Genomic DNA, 19,276 nt, shown 5'->3' on the forward strand with positions numbered 1-19,276 from the left:
TACCCAGTCTTCATCTTACTCAACCCGTGAGCAATATTTGACACAGTTGATCAATCTTTCCTGTTTTGAGCTTTCTTTACCTGGTTTCTGGGAGGCACCGCTCTCCTTATTTTTCTCCTGCCCTACCTGCTGCTCCTTCTCCGTGTCCTGTGCTGGATCCTGCTCCGCTTCCCGACTTGGGGATGCTAACCCATGGGCTGAGCCTTAGAATCTCTTCTCTGCTTCATTTATACTCACTTTCTGTTCCCCACTGATCAATAGTGTGGCCACTAGCCACAGTCCTGTCATTGCAGAAAGTTCTGTTGGACGGCACTGCTCTGGGTTATTTCATCCTTCTCGTCCTGTTAAAATCCTTCTGTATGCTGATAACTCCCAAATTGATTCACCAGTTCCAGCCTCCCCACCTGGAGTCCAGTTTGGTGTATCCAAATATCTACTTGGTTTTCAAGCCACCTGTCAGGTTTAGCATAGCGAAAATAGAACTTTATGTTCCCTCCCACCGTCCTGTCCTGTTTGTCTTGTCGATCACTAAACAGTGCCGCTCTTCACACAGCCTTAAAAAGTCTTGTGGACTTTTTGGGGTGGGGGGCAGGCGGGAAGGAGACTTCCATTCTTAAGGAGAAACAGTTCTAGGGGAACACTTCTCTTTCACCTTTCCACACCTACTTCAGTCCCTGGCAAGTGGGAATGAGTAGCTTTTCTCCCTCTTTGTGATAATTTTTAAATTCTTCTCTTGCACTCAGTATCCAGTGCATCAAACAGAAACTGGTCTCGGAGTCCTGGACTGCTTTCCCCAGATGCTCACACGACCCATCGTCTTCCTTCATTCAGGCTTCAGCTCAGATACTACCTCTTTAGCCTTATCGCCATGGAGTCTCCATGACAGCAGCATTCCCGTTGCTCTGTACTCTTACTCCTTTACTTTTTTGTAACAGCACTGCCTGACATTACGATATGTTTGTTTTCCATCTGTCTGTATCTCACTGGAATGCATGAGGGCAGGGACTTTGTTTTTGCACTGTTCCTAGTGCCAAAAATAGGAGCCAGCAGGTTGTAAATGTTCCATAAATATCTGTTGAAGTAAATGCCATATTAATGAAATTTCTGATGAAATAAAACTAAGAGGTTTTTGCTTTTTGATTCGGCCATTCGTGTTTTACACTTTACCAGTCACTGTATTAGAAAAAGTGAAACTTACGGGCGTCTAGGTGGCTCAGTTGGTTAAGAGTCCGACTTCGGCTCAAGTCATGTTCTCATGGCTCGTGAGTTCAAGCCCCACATCGGGCTGTCTGCTCTCAGCTCAGAGCCCACTTTGGATCCTCTGTCTCCCTCTCTCTATGCCCCTCCCTCTCCCTTCGCCTCAAAAATAAACATTAAAAAAAGAAAAAAAAAAAGAAAAGAAGAAGTGAAACATTATTTTCCTGAGGTCATTTGCATGATTACAGGTATTTTGCTATGCTTTTCATTTATTTTAAGAATATAAACGTTCTTATAATATTGTTAGGAGAAAGTTTTATTTATTTAGGCATTATAAGAATTGTTGCATTAGAAGTTGAATATGATAGGGTGCCTGGGTGGCTAAGTCAGGTGAGCATCCAACTCTTAATTTCAGCTCAGGTTATGATCTCATGGCTCATGAGTTCAAGCCCGACATCAGGCTCTGTGCTGACAGCATGGAGCCTGCTTGGAATTCTCTCTCTCCTCTCTCTCTCTGCCCCACCCCTGCTCACTCACTCACTTGCTCTCTGTCTCTCAAAATAAATAAATGAACTTAAAGTTAAAAAAAGGTTGAATATGATACTAATAACGATTTTTAAATTTGATGTTTTAGTTATAAAGTACAAAAAGTAGTAAGACAGGGTTCCTGGCCTTAAGGAACTCATGACCTAGTGGGTAAGACAGTCATAAGTAACTACAGGGTGTTTATGTAGTTTGGAAACAGAGGCAAATACATATAATGCCCTAAGGCATCAATCTAGTTTCCAAGGCTGTATTTGCAGACTTTATGGCCCTCCAGTATAATACAGGATGATAAAGGTCGGAGTGCAGCTGTGTGTGTGATCGTGGGGGCAGAGGAAGGTGGGGGGCACAGCTGACTCTGCCCGCTGATAGAGTGACAACCTTGGATAGAATGAAACTCCATGGATATCCAAGCTGGGCTGTGTAAAATATAGACAAAGAAGCCATCCCAGTTTCAAGTATTAGAGAAGTCCCTCAGCATGGCCTAGAAGTGTTCCCTGATAACAGGGAAAAACAGACGGATCCAGTTGTCTGTCAGCTTCCGCTGTTTTTTTTTTTTTGTTTTTTTTTTAATTTTTAATGCTTATTTATTTTTGAGAGAGAGGGAGACAGAGCATGAGCAGGGGAGGGGCAGAGAGAGAGAGGGAGACACAGAATCCAAAGCAGGCTTCAGGCTCCGAGCTGTCAGCACAGAGCCCGATGTGGGGCTCGAACCCACGAACTGTGAGATCATGACCTGAGCCGAAGTCGGACACTTAACCGACGAGGCCACCCAGGTGCCCCTGTCAACTTCCACTTCTAATGGCCATGCTGAGTTACCTGGAATCACCATAGCATCACGCATAACATCTCTGATGGCTCCACCTTGTAAGAGTCAAAGCAATTAATAAAATACCATATTTAGGCTCACAGTTTGATCAGTAACTTCCCCTTCTGTAATTTTAGAGTTCAAAATATCAAGATGAATTTTAGTAGTTCAGGATGCAGCAGGAGCAGGTACGGACGGTGTAGTGAGGCTTCATTCCAGGACTGTTTCAGTTGGTCCGGCAGTTGATGGACTGATGTCTGGTGCTCAGAGTGGAGGAGTGGCACCGAAATCTAGCCTGTACTTTGCTAGCTGTGGGGCTGCCGCAGTCTGGGAAAGGGTGTCTTTTCCTACGTCACATAAAGCCCTGTGTAGTCGAACAGCCAATCCCATTGCTGCAGACTTTATCCTCAGGTGCCTAGAACAATGTGGTACAAGCACTGTTTGCCAAGCTGAAGGGAATTTAAGAAAGTTCTCTAGCTTTGAGCATCTTGAAAGAGTTAAAGATCATTCTGATTTTAAAACTTGTGATTCAAAATAAATGGTCATGGTTGCCTTGTACCTGTGTTAAGGAAATATTTGTTATGCCTCTGTCTAGTCAAAACTATAGAGCGAAAACTGGTAACCAAACAGAAGCATCTTGCGGCTACACCAGGAGTAGAAATTTATCCGTTAGTATTCTAGAAATAGCCTTCATGGTATTGTACACAAAAGATTAATTCATTTTTAAAAATTCAACATGGATATGAGGTTTAGTGGTAGTTTATTCATTATTTGGTTTTAGCATTTTTCTGAGTTTTCATAGATCCTCAGATGAGAGTAGCGACTTGGCTCCTCATGGCATGCAGGTGGTATGCCACTGCCTCCCTGATTCCAATCGAGATCGACCCTGGCCTGATTCTCCTTCCTCTGTAGTTAACTGATGATTCCTCTGGAGGTTGGAAGGAGCTGGGAGCAGAGGAGGAGTAAGGAGCTGTGGTCAAGTCACCTTGTTCAGATCACGTGCTAACACTCCCTGTCTCAAGATTCCATTCTTGGAGCTGCAGAAACTTTTTAGTGTGTTCTTGAGGTTCAAAAAGTTTGTTGGCTTCCTTTACATCAAATATGAAGACTGGCCATTGATTTTTGTGTCAGAGCTTTATTAAAATTATTTGTGTCTTACTATTACCATTAATATGGATGTCTTTTTTTTTAATAGGTGAAACTTTATTCTAGGAATATTTGTTTCATCTAGTTCATGAGCTCAAATTATAAGGACTCTAAATGTTACAGAAGTGTTGAGAGATTGGTAAGTATTTAATGTAATAGATATTAACAGTCAAAATATTTGTTTCAGTCTAACCCTTTGAAACTACATAGTTATGTGACATTAACTAAACCCCAAAGTACAAACAACTAAACTTTCTTTTCCTGTAGGAGAGACGGATATACAAATTGTGGTGTATTCATACAATGGCATTATTGCACAATGGTTTAAAGGAACAAACGTAACGTTAAGAGGGAAATGCAAAGTTATAAAGGATACATATAGCATACTATTTATATACATTTTAAAAATAGCTAAAACAATATTGAATATTTTATGACTATAAAAACATGTATAGAAATGATGAACACCAACTGAAGAGAGGAAGAAGTTGGGTGGGGTGTGGCTTTCCTGTACTGTAAGGTTTGATTTCTTTGAGCATGCGCACGCGTGCGCACACACACACGCACACACACACAAACTGATCTGAACATAGCATAATGTTTAATACTTGCTAAGTCTGAGTATTGGCTATAACCTCATGTTATGTATCCTTTATACTTTACTGGGTATTCAAAGCATTTAAAAAAATCTTTTGAAAATACCATGCAATCATCTTTTCAGTTGGCATTCAGAGTGGCTGAAAGGCATTCAATGAAATTCAACATTCCTAGTAGATGAGTCGGAAGAAATGAATATTTCTTAATGTGCAGAGCAAAAGTGTCCCCTGTCACCCCTACCAATGTTGTTGTGTTAGTGCTAACTAAAGCTGTTAGATAGAAGAGTGGAAAGCATGTGAATGTTGGATAGAAAGATTCAGAATTTTTGTTATTTGTAAATGAGAAAGTTTTTTATCTGGAAATTTCTAAAAAAAAAAAGTAAGAAGTTTGGGTATATGATTACTATATCAAAATAAATCTACTTCCTATTTGCCTCCTATAAACCAGTTTTCTATCCTACTTAGAATGTATAATGGAAACAAAATCCCATTTAGAATAGCAGCAAAAACTGCAAAACATCTAGGAGCAGACTATAAAACCTAATACATGTTTCCGACAAGTTTTCACCACAAGGACATAGAGAATAAATGTGCAAGTAGTGCAAGGATGTTCATTGCAGCTCTGTTTATGATAGTAAAAATGAGAAATAACCTAAATCTTCAATAAGAGATTGCTGCATAGTTAATAGTACATCTGTATAATGAAACACAGGTAATGTGCACCTGCAGCAGGATGCCGGGCCGTAAAGAAGAGTGAGAGAGCTCGCAGGTGAACAGATGTCCAAAGTGAACCAAAACAGATAGTAGATCATTTATGTATAAGATCCTGTGTCTGTAACTGTGTGTTTATTTTATGTACATTTAAAAATAAGGAATAACCTACATTTCCGCATGGATTATAATGCTTTTGGCTGACCTGGCATCTTGCGCTTTTAGGAAGTGGGGTTGAAATTATTTCTTCACTACTAAATATTCGTGTTATCTTAATTTCTGGAAAATAGACCCTAATTATTACCACAATTTTTAGATCTTTCACATTTTTAATATTGCTCAAGTTGCAGCGTGCCTTGCACTTCGTGGTGTCTAGGGAGCCCTGTCGGCAGGCTGCCCTCGCGAAGGGGTTGTTCGTGCCTGCTCACGAGTGAACTTGGTCACAGCTGTTCATAATCAGTACTGCAGCTGAGTTACATGCACCATCGGTACGATATCTGATGAGTTTTAAATGTTTCCGGGTTGTTTTTGGACACTTTTTGATGATCCCATCTGGTAAGATCAAGAAAACACCTGCATCAGAATGACGTCAGCATCTTTGGAAGAAAATCCCAGGAGCAGTGGGAGATGGTGCGTCTCATAGGAGATGGTGCATCTCATAGGGTGGTTGGTCTAGATGGCCGAGAAGGGGATATTGTATGGAAAATTCTAAGTGATAAGAAGGCAGTGTGGTACGCTTTAACTGGCAGTCTTATTTCTGTTATAGTGGAACACTAAAATTATTTCTCTTATGTAAGTAATTATGTACCTTAAAATCAGTGACAGATTAGGTAAAATAAGTTAATAAAATTGGATAACTATGGACTGAATATGAACTAGTTTATATTATTATATACATATATATAATTAGTATGTGTTATTATAAATTATTATAAACTATTTGATGTATGGAATAATTTTACCTTATGAAAGCTTATAGAGAACCAGCATTTATGTAAGAGAAATTATTGCTGCAATTTTGGATAAAGAGTAATGTACATTTTTTTTTATACTTTTCTTTTTCCTAGTGATCAATAATATTAAAAGCAATGATCTTTGTTACACTAAAGAAAGGATTGCTCTGTAATAATACCTAGGATCCTGATAGGAATCCGGGAATTAAATCCATCAGGCCCAAGACTGAACAGGAACCAAAGTAGTATTAGGAATTTCTTTGGTTTCTCTCTTTTGTGTTTATCTGCTTCTCTTTGCACCATGGTGGTTCATTTTCACCCAGTTGGCTTCTTCTGAGCCTCAACCACCTGCTGATAACCACCAGGGGCCCATATTTATGTGACTTTTCAGCACATCAGCTATGCCCTTTAATTCAAATTCCCATGAGAAAGAAAGAAAGAAAGCCTGACTAGCTCAATGCCTCTTTGCAAGCTGCATTGAACAAGTCACATCTTGCAGCCAGATGTTCATCGGCTGCCCCATGGATCAGGTGTGCTTCGGTTGATTAGTGCTCAGATGCCAGCCTTGTCCCTTGGCAGTAGGCATGGTCATATGGTCCACTGCCTTCTCAGCAGGGGCTCTGAGGCAGGTTCCTGCCAACGCCCATGGGTGAAGGAAGACTCCACAATATGCATCTTATTTAATTTAACCTCTTCAGGTTAAAAAGTTTTTAAAGGTTACTGGCTGTTTCAAAAGTACCTTTAGCCCTAAGATGAAACTGTTCTGAAGTTCTTTGGAGATTTTATTGTTCATGATTTTTCCTTTCTAAACAGTTGCACATTTTGGGGCGCCTGGGTGGCTCAGTTGGTTAAGCGACTGACATCAGCTCAGGTCACGATCTCATGGTTTGTGTGTTTGAGACCCACGTCGGGCTCTGGGCCGACAGCTCAGAGCCTGGAGCCTGCTTCGGAATCTGTGTCTTTGTTTCTCTCTGTCCCTCCCCCACTTGCTCTTTCTCTCTCAAAAATAAATACAGATTTAAAAAAATATTTTAAATAGTTATATGTTTTTCTTTATATTGGTGTTTCTCCTCTCTTTTGTCTGCTTTACCTTATTTTCCTTCATCTTAAAATGTCACGTTGCCCTTTATTTGATTTAAATGTGTAGTAGGAAGCAAAGTGGCATAACTTAAGCTGCCAGAATTGTTCAATTTTTATTTACCTGGTGGTAAATCCTTTTTCTTTCCATTAACTGAACTCTGGTGTTTGCAGCGGGGGGCATCACTGATTGTCAGCTCCATCACATGAAAAATAGTTCATAGTTTTTAAAAGGTCCATTCATATTTTTAAACCATGTAAAGCAAGCATGTTTTATGAGTGTATTTTTATTCTACGATGCGGCTCTTGAAGAAGGTGGGGATCTACCTTAACTGCCACCAGTCACTAGTGCATCTTCCGTGGTGGTGCTTTCACTTCCTGTTCTTGGTTGTGCTCAGCCATTTCCATACCTGGGACTAATTTCTGCCATGCAAGAATATTTAAGGAGCCCTGGCTAGATAAGATCTGTGTCTGAAAATACTACAGGGTTAAGTACCAATGCCCAATAATTTCAAGTCAGGCTTTAGTTAAAAACAGCCTTAAAAACACCTGGTTTTAAACGTAAATTTTTATTTCTCTAATCTTCTTTTTTGCAATATTTATCTTATAGCTCGGTCATGAGCACCGACAGTAACTCACTGGCACGTGAATTTCTGACGGATGTCAACCGGCTTTGCAATGCAGTGGTCCAGAGGGTGGAGACCAGGGAGGAAGAGGAAGAGGAGACACACATGGCAACCCTTGGACATTACCTTGTCCACGGCCGAGGATTTCTGTTACTCACCAAGCTAAACTCTATCATCGACCAGGTAACATTTCGTATCAAATAATTTTTTTCCTCAGCATATCATAGTTAATTACAGATACATGATTTCTGAGTTACATAGTTTGTGAGAGTCTCTTGGAGATAAAGTCCTATCTCTCACATCACTCCCAACAAAGAAAAGCAGCCTCATTTATGAACATACTATTTATTTGGATACTTTCCAAAATGTCAGAAATGTCTTAGGTTATAAATGGCCTTAGGATTCTAAGATGGCCTCATCCATATTATGCTTTTTGTCCTAATACCAGTGTGAGATAACTATGATTATTACTAAGGATATAAGAGTACGATTCAGAAACATTATGAATTCGCACTTTCAATAAATTCAGATATATGTTTTGAAAAATTTAGTGTAAATTCTATTTAGGGAGCTTAGTAATTCTGGGGTAAAAGTAGAGAATGCTTTGTGTACGTCTAGTTTTTTGTACCTTATTGTGTTTGCTTAAAGTATGGTCTGAACATATAGCATTTTATTGTTTCCTTATTATAGAATTAGTGGAACTTTAAAGCTAGTTGGGAGATGGAGATGTCATCCAATCTTTTTTTTTTTTTTTTTTAAGGTTTATTCATTTTTCAGAGACAGAGACAGAGCGTGAGGGGGGAGGGGCAGGAGAGAGGGAGACACAGAATCGGAAGCAGGCTCCAGGCTCTGAGCTGTCAGCACAGAGCCGGACGCGGGGCTCAAACCCACAAATCATGAGATCATGACCTGAGCTGAAGTCAGACACTTAGCCGACTGAGCCACCCAGACACCCCAATCTTCTTTTATAGATGAAAAACTCAGGTGCAGAAACATTAAGTAACTCAGACAGGGTTAACTTGAAGCCCAAATGTGATTTATATCTTTGCTTTGTTTTAGTAGAAAATAAATATGTATTTTATGAAAGAAAAATCTCACTATCTGCTTTCAGGAGACTAATTTATGTGGTTAAATAATATTTCAGTTAACTTGAAAAGGCCCCTATAGCACCAATATGACAGACATTTTTATTTTTTTTAATTTTTTTTAACATTTATTTATTTTTGAGACAGAGAGCATGAACAGGGGAGGGTCAGAGAAAGAGGGAGACACAGAATCCGAAACAGGCTCCAGGCTCTGAGCTGTCAGCACAGAGCCCGACGCGGGGCTCGAACCCATGGACCCTGAGATCATGACCTGAGCCGAAGTCGGACGCTTAACTGACTGAGCCACCCAGGCGCCCCATGACAGACATTTTTAAACACTGATATATGTTACTGGTTTCAGATATAAACTTAACCATTGTTAAAATTTCTTTGCTATGAAGGCATTTTGCTAATACATATATTGGGTAAAGACAGAGACTAAAATTAATGCCTCTGTTCTCACAATAAGCTAAGGAGCCTAACATATATATCAGGAAGTATTTAAATGTTCACTGTGGTGTCCACCTGTCATGAAATTTTCCAGAGTATTTTCAGGTTTATATATTTTTATTCCTTTTCATGAATTTTATTTATTAATTATGTAACTACATATAATTTAATTTTCGTATTTTGTATGATTTTTTTCAAAAATAAAACTTAAAGTTAGAAAAAATTATTTGTTAGATCATGTGTAATGATTTTTATTTCAAAATTTTGGTGATATAATAAGCATATCATGCTCTGTTCATTTTCTTACCCCACATTAGAACAATTCAGTGCTTTCTCTTTTTTTTTTAAAGATACATAAATAGCATCAGAAATATCAAATACTCAGGAATAAACCTAATAAAATATGCACAGATTTCTACACAGAATTCTATAAAACATTATTGAGGGAAACTAAAGAAGACCCAAATAAATGTAGGACTGTGTAATTTTCACGTATTGGAAAAGTCAATAGTGTAAGGATACTTTTTATTTCCAAACTGATGTATAGATTCCACAATGTAATCCCAATCAAAATTTCAGAAGGTTTTTAATGAAAGCTGTATTAAGATATAATCCATATATCCTAGAATTCACTCATTTCATGTGTACAACTCTGGTTTTTAGCATAATCACAGATACATGCAACCGTCACCATAGTCAATTTTAGAACATTTCATCACCTCGAACAGGGACCTAGTTCCTTTTAGCTGTCACTCCCTTAGCCTTCCCATCCCCCTCAGCCCTAAGCAAACACTAATCTACTTTCTTTTCTATAGTTATATGCTTTCTCTTTTAAGTCATGAAATACCTTTTAATGTATTATTATTAAATGACTGAAATCATTCAAGTCATAATTTCAACAATATTTTTTCCTAGGGTAATATCTTATGTTCCCTTTTCCCCAGTCATTCACTTTTGGAATTATTTAGAGCAATGGAAGTAGGAACAGTAGAAGTAGAAGTAGGGAGCAAATAAATAGCCATTTAAAAAATAGGGCTTTTGGGGCGCCTGGGTGGCGCAGTCGGTTAAGCGTCCGACTTCAGCCAGGTCACGATCTCGCGGTCTGTGAGTTCGAGCCCCGCGTCGGGCTCTGGGCTGATGGCTCAGAGCCTGGAGCCTGTTTCTGATTCTGTGTCTCCCTCTCTCTCTGCCCCTCCCCCGTTCATGCTCTGTCTCTCTCTGTCCCAAAAAAAAATAAATAAAAGTTGAAAAAAAAAAAAAAAATTAAAAAAAAATAAAATAAAATAAAAAATAGGGCTTTTTAGGGCACCTGAGTGGCCCAGTCGGTTAAGCATCCAACTTCGGCTCAGGTCATGATCTCACAGTTGGTGGATTCAAACCCCAAGTCAGGCTCCGTGCTGACAGCTCAGAGCCTGGAGCCTGCTTTGGATTCTGTGTCTCCGTCACTCTCTGACCATCCCCCACTCACACTCTGTCTCTCTGTCTCGCAAAAACAAATAAACATTAAAAAAAAAAAAATAATTAAAAAGGGCATCTGGGTGGCTCAGTTGGTTAAGAATCTGACTTCAGCTCAGGTCATGATCTCACAGTCCATGAGTTCAAGCCCCATGTCAGGCTCTGTGCTGACAGCTTAGAGCCTGGAGCCTGTTTCAGATTCTGTGTCTCCCTCTCTCTCCCTGTCCCCCGCTTGCACTCTGTCTCTTTCTCTCGAAAATAAACATTGGGGCACCTAGGTGGCTCAGTCGGTTAAGTGTCTGACATCAGCTCAGGTCATGATCGCACAGTTCATGGGTTCTAGCTCCACATCGGGCTCTGTGCTGACAGCTTGGAGCCTGGAGCTTGCTTTGGATTCTATGTCTTCCTCTCTCTCTGCTCCTCCCCCGTTCATGGCTCTGTCTCTGTCTCTTCAACAAAAATAAATAAAAACATTTAAAAATAAATAAATAATAAATAAACATTAAAAATTTTTTTAAATTTAAAAATAAAGATAAATAAAAAATAGGGCTTATTAACAATTATTTAAACCAGGAAATGGAGAATGATCATTTGAATCTTTAAGGGGAATTTAATTGTACAAGTTTAATCATTTCACATGGAATCAAAACACTAGATTCAAAGCTGTGCATTTCAAGAGGAACTTCAGCTTTTCTGTGTGTGCTTCTCACGAAGGAGCACTTCCTGGGTGCTCTGGGGAGAGACAATTTAAGCCCTTACCTTCCACCTTTGTGCCAGGACTTTATTAATAGATATTTAGTATAAAGAATTAAACCGACTTTTTATTACCGTATAATTTACATGTCAAGAACATACAGATGTAAAGTGTATACAGTTGGGTGATACCTATGTAACCACGGCCTGGGTCAAAGTCTAGAACGTTTCCACCACTCTAGAAAAAGCTTTTCATGCCCTTTTCAGGCAGCCCTTCCCCTTCTCCCACTCCAATGTAACCACAGTTGTAGTTTCTAACATCTCAGTGTAGTTTTGCTGTTCTAGAATTTCACATAAATGGAATCATGCAGCATGTACTCTCACGTCTCGGATCTTCACCTGTTGTGCGTGAATCAGTAATCCACTGTTTTGTTTCTCATTGGTGTTCTGTTGTGTGGATATACCACCATTCGACCATCTGCCTGTTGTTTAACCATTTGGCTTTCGTTTCCATTTGGCTAATACAAATAAAGCCGCTATGAACATCCTTAAAAAAGCCCTTGTGTGAATATATTTTCATTTTTCCAGGGTAAATATCTAGGCATACAATTGCTGTGTCGAAGGGTAGGTGTTTAACGTCATAAGAAAGTGTCAGACTGTTTTTTCAAAGTGTTTGTACCACTTTTCATTCTCACCAGCAAGGTATGCGAATTCCAGTTCCGTATCTTCTCTGATATTTGGCATTGCCAATCTGTTTAATACTAGTCATCCTATGTGAACATGAACTAGTATCTCACTGTGATTTTAATTTGCATTTCTGTGAAAACTAATGATGCTGAGTGCTATTTTATGTGTTCACTGGCTGTTTGTATGACTTCCGTCAAATGTCTGTTTAAGTTTTGTGCCCATTTTAAAAGTCAGGTTATTTGTTTGGTATCCAGTTGCAGGGGGTTTTGTTTGTTTGTTTGTTTTTAATGTATTCTGGATACAAGTCTTTGTTGGATTACAAATATGTTCTTTGTGGCTTGCCTTTTCATTTCTTAACAATGCCTTTAGAACAGCAGGGGTTTTTGTGTGAATAGCATGTTTTGTATTCTAAGAAATCCTTATCTTGCATCCCAAAGTCACAAAGATACTGGTTTTTTTTTTTTCCCTAGAATCTTTTTAATTAGTATTTTTATTTTGAGGTCTGTGATCCACGTTGAGTTAATGTTAGTTACCCAGTTATTCCAGCAACATTTCTTCTTAAGAGTCTGCTCTTTCCCCCAGTGGCCTTGGTACCTATGTGAAAAATCAGTTAACCATTTATGTGGAGTTTATTTTAGACTCTTCTGTTCCATTTATCTGTCATCTGTTCTTTCACTGATACTGTACTGTTTGGGTTACTGTGGCCATTACAGTATGTCTAGAAATTAGGTTGTACAAGTTCTTCAATGTGGTCTTCATTTTCAAGAATGTTTGACTCTTCTAGGTCCTTTGCATTTCCATATACATTTTAGAAGCAGCTTATTCTGCAGAAATGCTTGGTAGGATTTCAGCTGTGATTGCATTGAATCGAGAAACCAGTTTGGAGAGAATCGACAATGTTGAGTTTCTCAGTCTATCAGCATGGTGTAAATATCTGTGTATTTGAGTCTTTCTAATTGCCCTGCAATATTTTTTGGTTTTTGGTATGGAAGTCTTGCATATTTTTTTGGTAAATATTTCTGAATATTATTTTTTGATGTTATTGTAGTTTGCGTTTAATTTTTTTTATTTTCTGTCATTTGTTGCTCATAGAAATGTAATTGATTTTTGTACATTGACCTTGTGCCCTGTGCCTTTGCTAAATTCACTTATTTATGTTCATTTTGAAAGTTTCCTGTAGAGTCCCTAGGGTTTTCTATGTGCACAATCATATCATCTGTAAATGATAGTAATTTCACTTATTTTCCAATTTGTATACCTTTTATTTCATTTTCTTGTCTCTTGCACTGGCTTCTAGTACAAAGGTAGGTGGCAGTGATGAGAGTGGACATCCTGCCTTATGTCTGACCTTAGAGAGAAAACATTCAGTATTTCCACTAAACATGATATTAGCTCTAGGTTTTTCTTAGATGCCTTTTATCAGAAAGAGGGAGTTCTCGTCTATTCCCAGTCTGTTAGAGCTTTTATCCTGAATGGATATTGGGTTTTGTCAATGCCTTTTCTGAATCTGTTGAGACCATCATATTATTTTCTTTTAATTCCGTTAATGTGGGTGAATTACACTGATGGTTTCTAAATGTTGAAACCATCATTTGCATTCCTGGGATAAACCCCATTTGGTCGTGATCTGTTATACACAGACACGTTAATCTGTTTATTCTTTGGGGGAAAGCATAGTCTGCATACGTAGCAAAAATATATTCTTCTCAATGGTTAAAGATGGCATAGTTGAAGTTTATATGCAGATATATATAAGTTTTTTGAAAGAAAATTTGTCCAGCCCAAAAAGGAAGGGTTATCATAGATTTTTAACCTTGGCACGAGTGTTAATGAGATGGGTGGCCTCTTGGGGCGCCTGGGTGGCGCAGTCGGTTAAGCGTCCGACTTCAGCCAGGTCACGATCTCGCGGTCCGTGAGTTCGAGCCCCGCGTCGGGCTCTGGGCTGATGGCTCAGCGCCTGGAGCCTGTTTCCGATTCTGTGTCTCCCTCTCTCTCTGCCCCTCCCCCGTTCATGCTCTGTCTCTCTCTGTCCCAAAAATAAATAAACGTTGAAAAAAAAAAAAAATTAAAAAAAAAAAAAAAAAAAAAGAGATGGGTGGCCTCTTCAGATCTCCATACCCTTATCAGTAACATAAATACTTCAAGTTGGGTGACTTAAAAGATCCCTTCCAACAAAATTGCTACATGTTTTCATATAACATTGATAATAATGGTTCCTGATTTCTTCTATACCCTGGTTATAAATATAAGTAGCTTAATTCTGATGTAATGAATAGAAAGTTACAATGACTTATTACCAACACAAGTGTATAAATACTACTTTTTAAAACTCCAATATATAAATACATAATTTCCATATATGTTCACACTTTATGAATGTTCTATAAAGTTTTTACTTATTTTGCTGAGTAAGATATGAAGTTTTATTGGAGGAGGTTATACATTTATGAATAAAGCACTGTTTAAAAATTATAATAGGTTTGGAGTGCCTGGGTGGCTCAGTCGGTTAAGCGTCTGACTTTTGGTTTGGGCTCAGGTCATGAGCTCACAGTTCAAGAGATCAAGCCCCATGTGGGGCTCTGCACTGATGGAGCAGAGCCTTCTTGGGATTCTCTCTATCTCCTTCTCTTTCTTTCTCTCCCTCTCTTTCTGCCTCTCTTCCACTTGCACGTGTGTACTCTCTTTCTCAAAATAAATAAACCTATAAAAGGGGTGCCTCGGTGGTTTAGTTGGTTAAGTGACTGAGGTCATGATCTCACCGTTCGTGAGTTCGAGGCCTGTGTCGGGCTCTGTGCAGACAGCACATATTTGAATAAATATTTTAAAAAATATTAAAAAAAATAAACCCAAAAAGAATTGTAATAGGTTTCTTTAATCTTCAGCTGTTTTCTTTGTAAGAGAGTACTTTATTCTTCCTAATTTTTTTGTAGTATTATCACTTTAATACATAGTACTACATACATGGTTTATCATTGGAATATATAAAATAAGTATTATAAAGACACATCAGACCTTTAGAAATATGGCTACATAATTTGTTCACTGGTTTATTCAGCAGACCATTAAGTACCTAGCAAATGCCAGCACCTCTGCTACATGTAGAGATAAAAGAAGAGAGATGGTCTGTACCAGCACCTCTTAGCTTTTTTTTTTTTTTTTAACTGAAGAGGATGTTTTATTTTATTTTAGTTTTTATTTTTTTTACATTTATTTATTTTTGATAGAGAGACATAGAGCACAAGCGAGGGAGGGGCAGAGAATCCGAAGCAGGCTCCGGGCTCTGAGCCATCAGCACAGAGCCCAACGCGGGGCTCAAACTCACTGCAAGGTCATGACCTGACCTGAAGTCAGACACCCAACCGGCTGAGCCACCCAGGTGCCCCACCAGGACCTCTTAGCCTTTGAAGAGATGGACAAGTTGAAAAAAAAGCAGTGATGACAAAACAGTGTGGAAATATTTGGGGAGTGCAGAGGAGCGGGTCGCGAGGAAATGCTTCTTAGAAATTGGTACCTCAAAGTAGGGGTTGGCCATTTAAAGAGGGAGGAAGCATGAGGCCAGAGAAACTGCACATGTAGACCCTGGTGGCTAGAGGAGAAAGAACAAATTCAGTGACCTAGCAGTCATTTAGAGGAGTTAGAACAAAGGCTGTGTGTGTGGTGTTGGCTACTGAAGACACTGGAAGGCAGGGGCCACGTGATGGCAAGCCTTGTGTACCACATCAAGGAGACTTCAGTTTATTCTGAAAATACTGGGGAGGTTTTTCAACAAGAAAATAGGCAATGAAAATTATTCTTCAAGGTTGACAAGTAAGTCTTTGGTAATATTTATTAGCAAGAGGTATTTCAGTAGGAAAATAAGGCGAACTTTTAAAGTTAGTAAAGGTGATAATAGTAAGTCAACTTCAGTTTGCTGCATCTAGGTCTACAGATTCTGTTTACACACATGTCAAGATTTATCCATGCATGATTAGTCCAGCATTAATGAGGGCATGGTGGGGTGCTGATATGCCTGCTTCTTGGAGTAGTGAAAGTATCAGCTTAGCCACCAGACAGTGGTGCTAGCCACAGAGAGTAGGTAATCCATTGAGTTATCTCCCTTTACACCCAGGCTAATACATAGGAGCAATGACTGTGTCAATTGATTGCTGTGTAACAAACCACATTCCAAAGACTTAGTGGCATAAAACACCATTGATTTGCTTGTGTTTCTGTGAGTTGGAAGTTCAGGTAGGCTCAACTGGGACCACCGCCTTGGCTTCTTGCGGTGTTGTCTGGGCTCATCTCTGAATGTGCGGTCTGTCGGCAGAAGACTAAGGGTTTTTGGATGGGGCTGCTGGCCCGGCTGCCTCAGTTCTCATCCACACGGCTTCTCACGTTTCAGTAGGAGAGACTCAGCTTCTTGACATGGTTGTGCCAGCATTCCAAGAGGGTGAGAAGAGAAGCTGTGGGACGTCACATAACATCGCTTCTGCCACGTTCTCTTGGTCGAAGCAAGTCCCAGGGCCGGCCCAGAATTAAGGGATGGGAACATAGACTCCATCATTTCAGAAGATTGTCTGTGGCCACACTTTACCTACCATAGCCCCTTCTCTGGCCACATTTGTTAGCATTCCTCCCACATTCCATCTCTCGCAGGACTCTCAAAGTTTCGTCCCATCATGGCATCAGGCTTGAAGTTCATGATCTCATGATACAGGTCAGTTCTGGATGCAGATGAGGCTTCCAGGTGCAGCACTTTAGTTACCTGTGAACATAAGAGCCACGCTCAGCCATCCACAATGATGATGAGGGACAAGTTAACCACACTAGATGCTTGCATTCGAAAAGGAGAGTGACCAGAGGCACGTAGCGGTCACTGCCCCCCTGAACTCCTGTCAGGCGTGTGTTGTCAATGCCCCCTATTCTTGGGACAGGGAATGGTTCTGCCCTACTCCATGATTCTCCAGGACCCTTGGCTCCCTCCTCTGGGGTTTCTTCTCTTTCTCGTAAGACATAGCTTATCATGTGCAGCTTTCTTACCCTGCTTCATGCATGGAGAAAAGTGGCTGTTGGTATTTTTCAATAATACAGCTTTCTTGAAAAATATAACGGGTCTCCTCTGAATTTTAATGGTGTTCACTACATTCCCCAAAAGCCACATCTATAACTGTTTTTGAGACAGACCTCTCTACTTTGGGCACATAAAGCTTATATGGAATAATCCTCACAAGATTCCGAGTAGGACTTTTGTCTAGCCGATGACATTTACGAGGTACCACCCAAAGTCTTTCTGGAGTCTTAGCAAAGAGTAATACAGCCATTTTATCACGATTCTTTGCTGTCAGGGAAAGAGGAGCGACACCAGGCACTGGCTAGGCAGACTGTGGCCTGCAGTCCAAAATCCTGGCACCAGTGATCTGTTTTTGGACAGCCCACAAGCTAAGAATAGTTGTGAATTTTTAAAGAGTTATTAAAGGAAACAGAAGAATATGCAATAGAGACCATTTAGGACTCAAAAAGCCTAAGATGTTTACCATCTGGTCCTTTAAAAAAAAAAAAGAGTGTGGCACCCATTATAATTCAAGAAAAACTACCACCATAATGTTTGACATCCATGAGAAAAAGCAGCGTGTTTAGCTTCCTGAGACATCAAAAGCATTTGGCAAAATTAATCCATTTTTCTTAACAAAAACTCAAAAAATAGATTCAGAGGGTGCCATATGCAAAGGGTAGAAAAACCAGTAATATTTTTAGGAAAAAGCTCCACAATAGAATCAGTAGAAGAATAATTCTTTATGGTTATTTCTGTTTGATATCATGTTTTAAAAACATGCCGTACTGGGGCGCCTGGGTGGCTCAGTCGGTTAAGCGTCCAACTTCAGCTCAGGTCATGATCTCACGGTTTGTGGGTTTGAGCCCCGCCCTGGGCTCTGTGCTGACAGCTCGGAGCCTGGAGCCTGCTTCGGATTCTGTGTCTCCCTCTCTCTCTGCCCCTCCCCCACTTGTGCTCTGTCTCTCTCTGTCTCTCAAAAATAAATAAATGTAAAAAAAAAAAATTAAAAAACATGCAATGGTGAAGTGGAATATGAAAGTAATGACAACTCAATGTGAGAAAGATGGAGTAACAAAAATGCCATTCTTAAAAGCGATACGTACAGAAAACTCCGGAAGATCACTGTTTCCTTTAGCTATAGCTATACAGCTAGAAAATAAAAGAAAAAAGATGCTGTTTACAGTACTAATAGAGTCATGTTCTTATATATGTATGTGTACACATATATATTAGAAATAATTATAACACTCTGGCAGAAGGAATAAAGGACTTAACATATATTTCTGCTTATATCTGGAATATTCAATTTAATTAGCATGTCGAAGTGCCGATTTAAAGTAATACCATTAATACCAATTAAAATGACTCCGGTAGTCTTCCGTCACATTCTGAATGCAATCCAAGCTCTAAGCTTAGCCTGTCATCCTGGGGTCCTCGAACCCCATGATCTGGTACCCACCTGCCTTTGCGACTTGCTGGACATCCGTCTGGCTTGCCATCTCAGCCCTTCCCCTGGCTCATTTGCCCTTTCTCTCCCATCCTGCCACCATTACTTCTAGATGACTAGGGTAGGCAATTAATATTCCAGTCTAAACCCTTGAATTGTAAAAGGAACAGCCTGACACCTGGTAGGCACTTAAAATATATTTCTTGAATTGAACTAAAAATGTACCACCCGCATGAGAGTGGTTTTCCTGTTTATTATTGGTATACACTTTAAAAAGACATGTTGCAGTCATTTTCCCTGCAGAAGGAGAAACATAAAAATGTAAGTATTAAATGAGAAGGGGTGTGATTTCTATAGATCGGACAGTCCAGGAATAGCCAGGCAATGGATCTGTTTATAGCATGTATTGCCTAAATTGCCTAATAGGCCATGTTGAGAACTCTCCACTTGGTTGACGTGAGGTAACACCCCGTTCTTCTGGACACTGTGACTAATTAGGACCTTGGGAGAGGAAACCAGAGCTTGGTTTGCCCTAGTTTGCCAGGATGCCTGCAAAATAAGAGAAAACGATTTTATGACTTGCAAAAGGATGGAATTAGATGTGTGGTTTCTTTGGAATTCGAAAGGACAAGTAAATCTGGAAATATGCAATACCTAGGAAAGTAAGAGGTCCAGAGGATTACCAAGAGCTTCCCCAGTGATGAATTGTGTTAGAAATTATTGTGATTGAATGAAGTCAAGAATTGTTCTGTCACTGTTCTGTTTATTGG

General features: G+C 39.6%; 1 protein-coding gene across 10 annotated transcripts in view; it reads left to right on the forward strand.

Annotated features, from left to right (window-relative positions):
- LYST (lysosomal trafficking regulator) overlaps positions 1-19,276 on the forward strand; it is a 194,302-nt gene that overhangs the window by 37,425 nt on the left and 137,601 nt on the right. For 8 of the 10 annotated variants that reach the window (XM_086679617.1, XM_086679615.1, XM_086679621.1 and 5 more), the window contains 2 exons: positions 3,744-3,833; positions 7,642-7,840. In XM_086679617.1, the coding sequence (XP_086535743.1) occupies positions 7,649-7,840 (192 nt within the window). In that variant the 5' untranslated portion in view covers positions 3,744-3,833; positions 7,642-7,648. The remainder of the gene's footprint in view (positions 1-3,743; positions 3,834-7,641; positions 7,841-19,276) is intronic. The other 2 variants (XM_086679619.1, XM_086679620.1) reach the window with 1 other exon arrangement.

Source organism: Puma concolor, chromosome D2 (genome assembly GCF_028749965.1).
Source record: "Puma concolor isolate L17-30 chromosome D2, mPumCon1.1.hap2, whole genome shotgun sequence".
Lineage (NCBI taxonomy): Eukaryota > Metazoa > Chordata > Mammalia > Carnivora > Felidae > Puma > Puma concolor.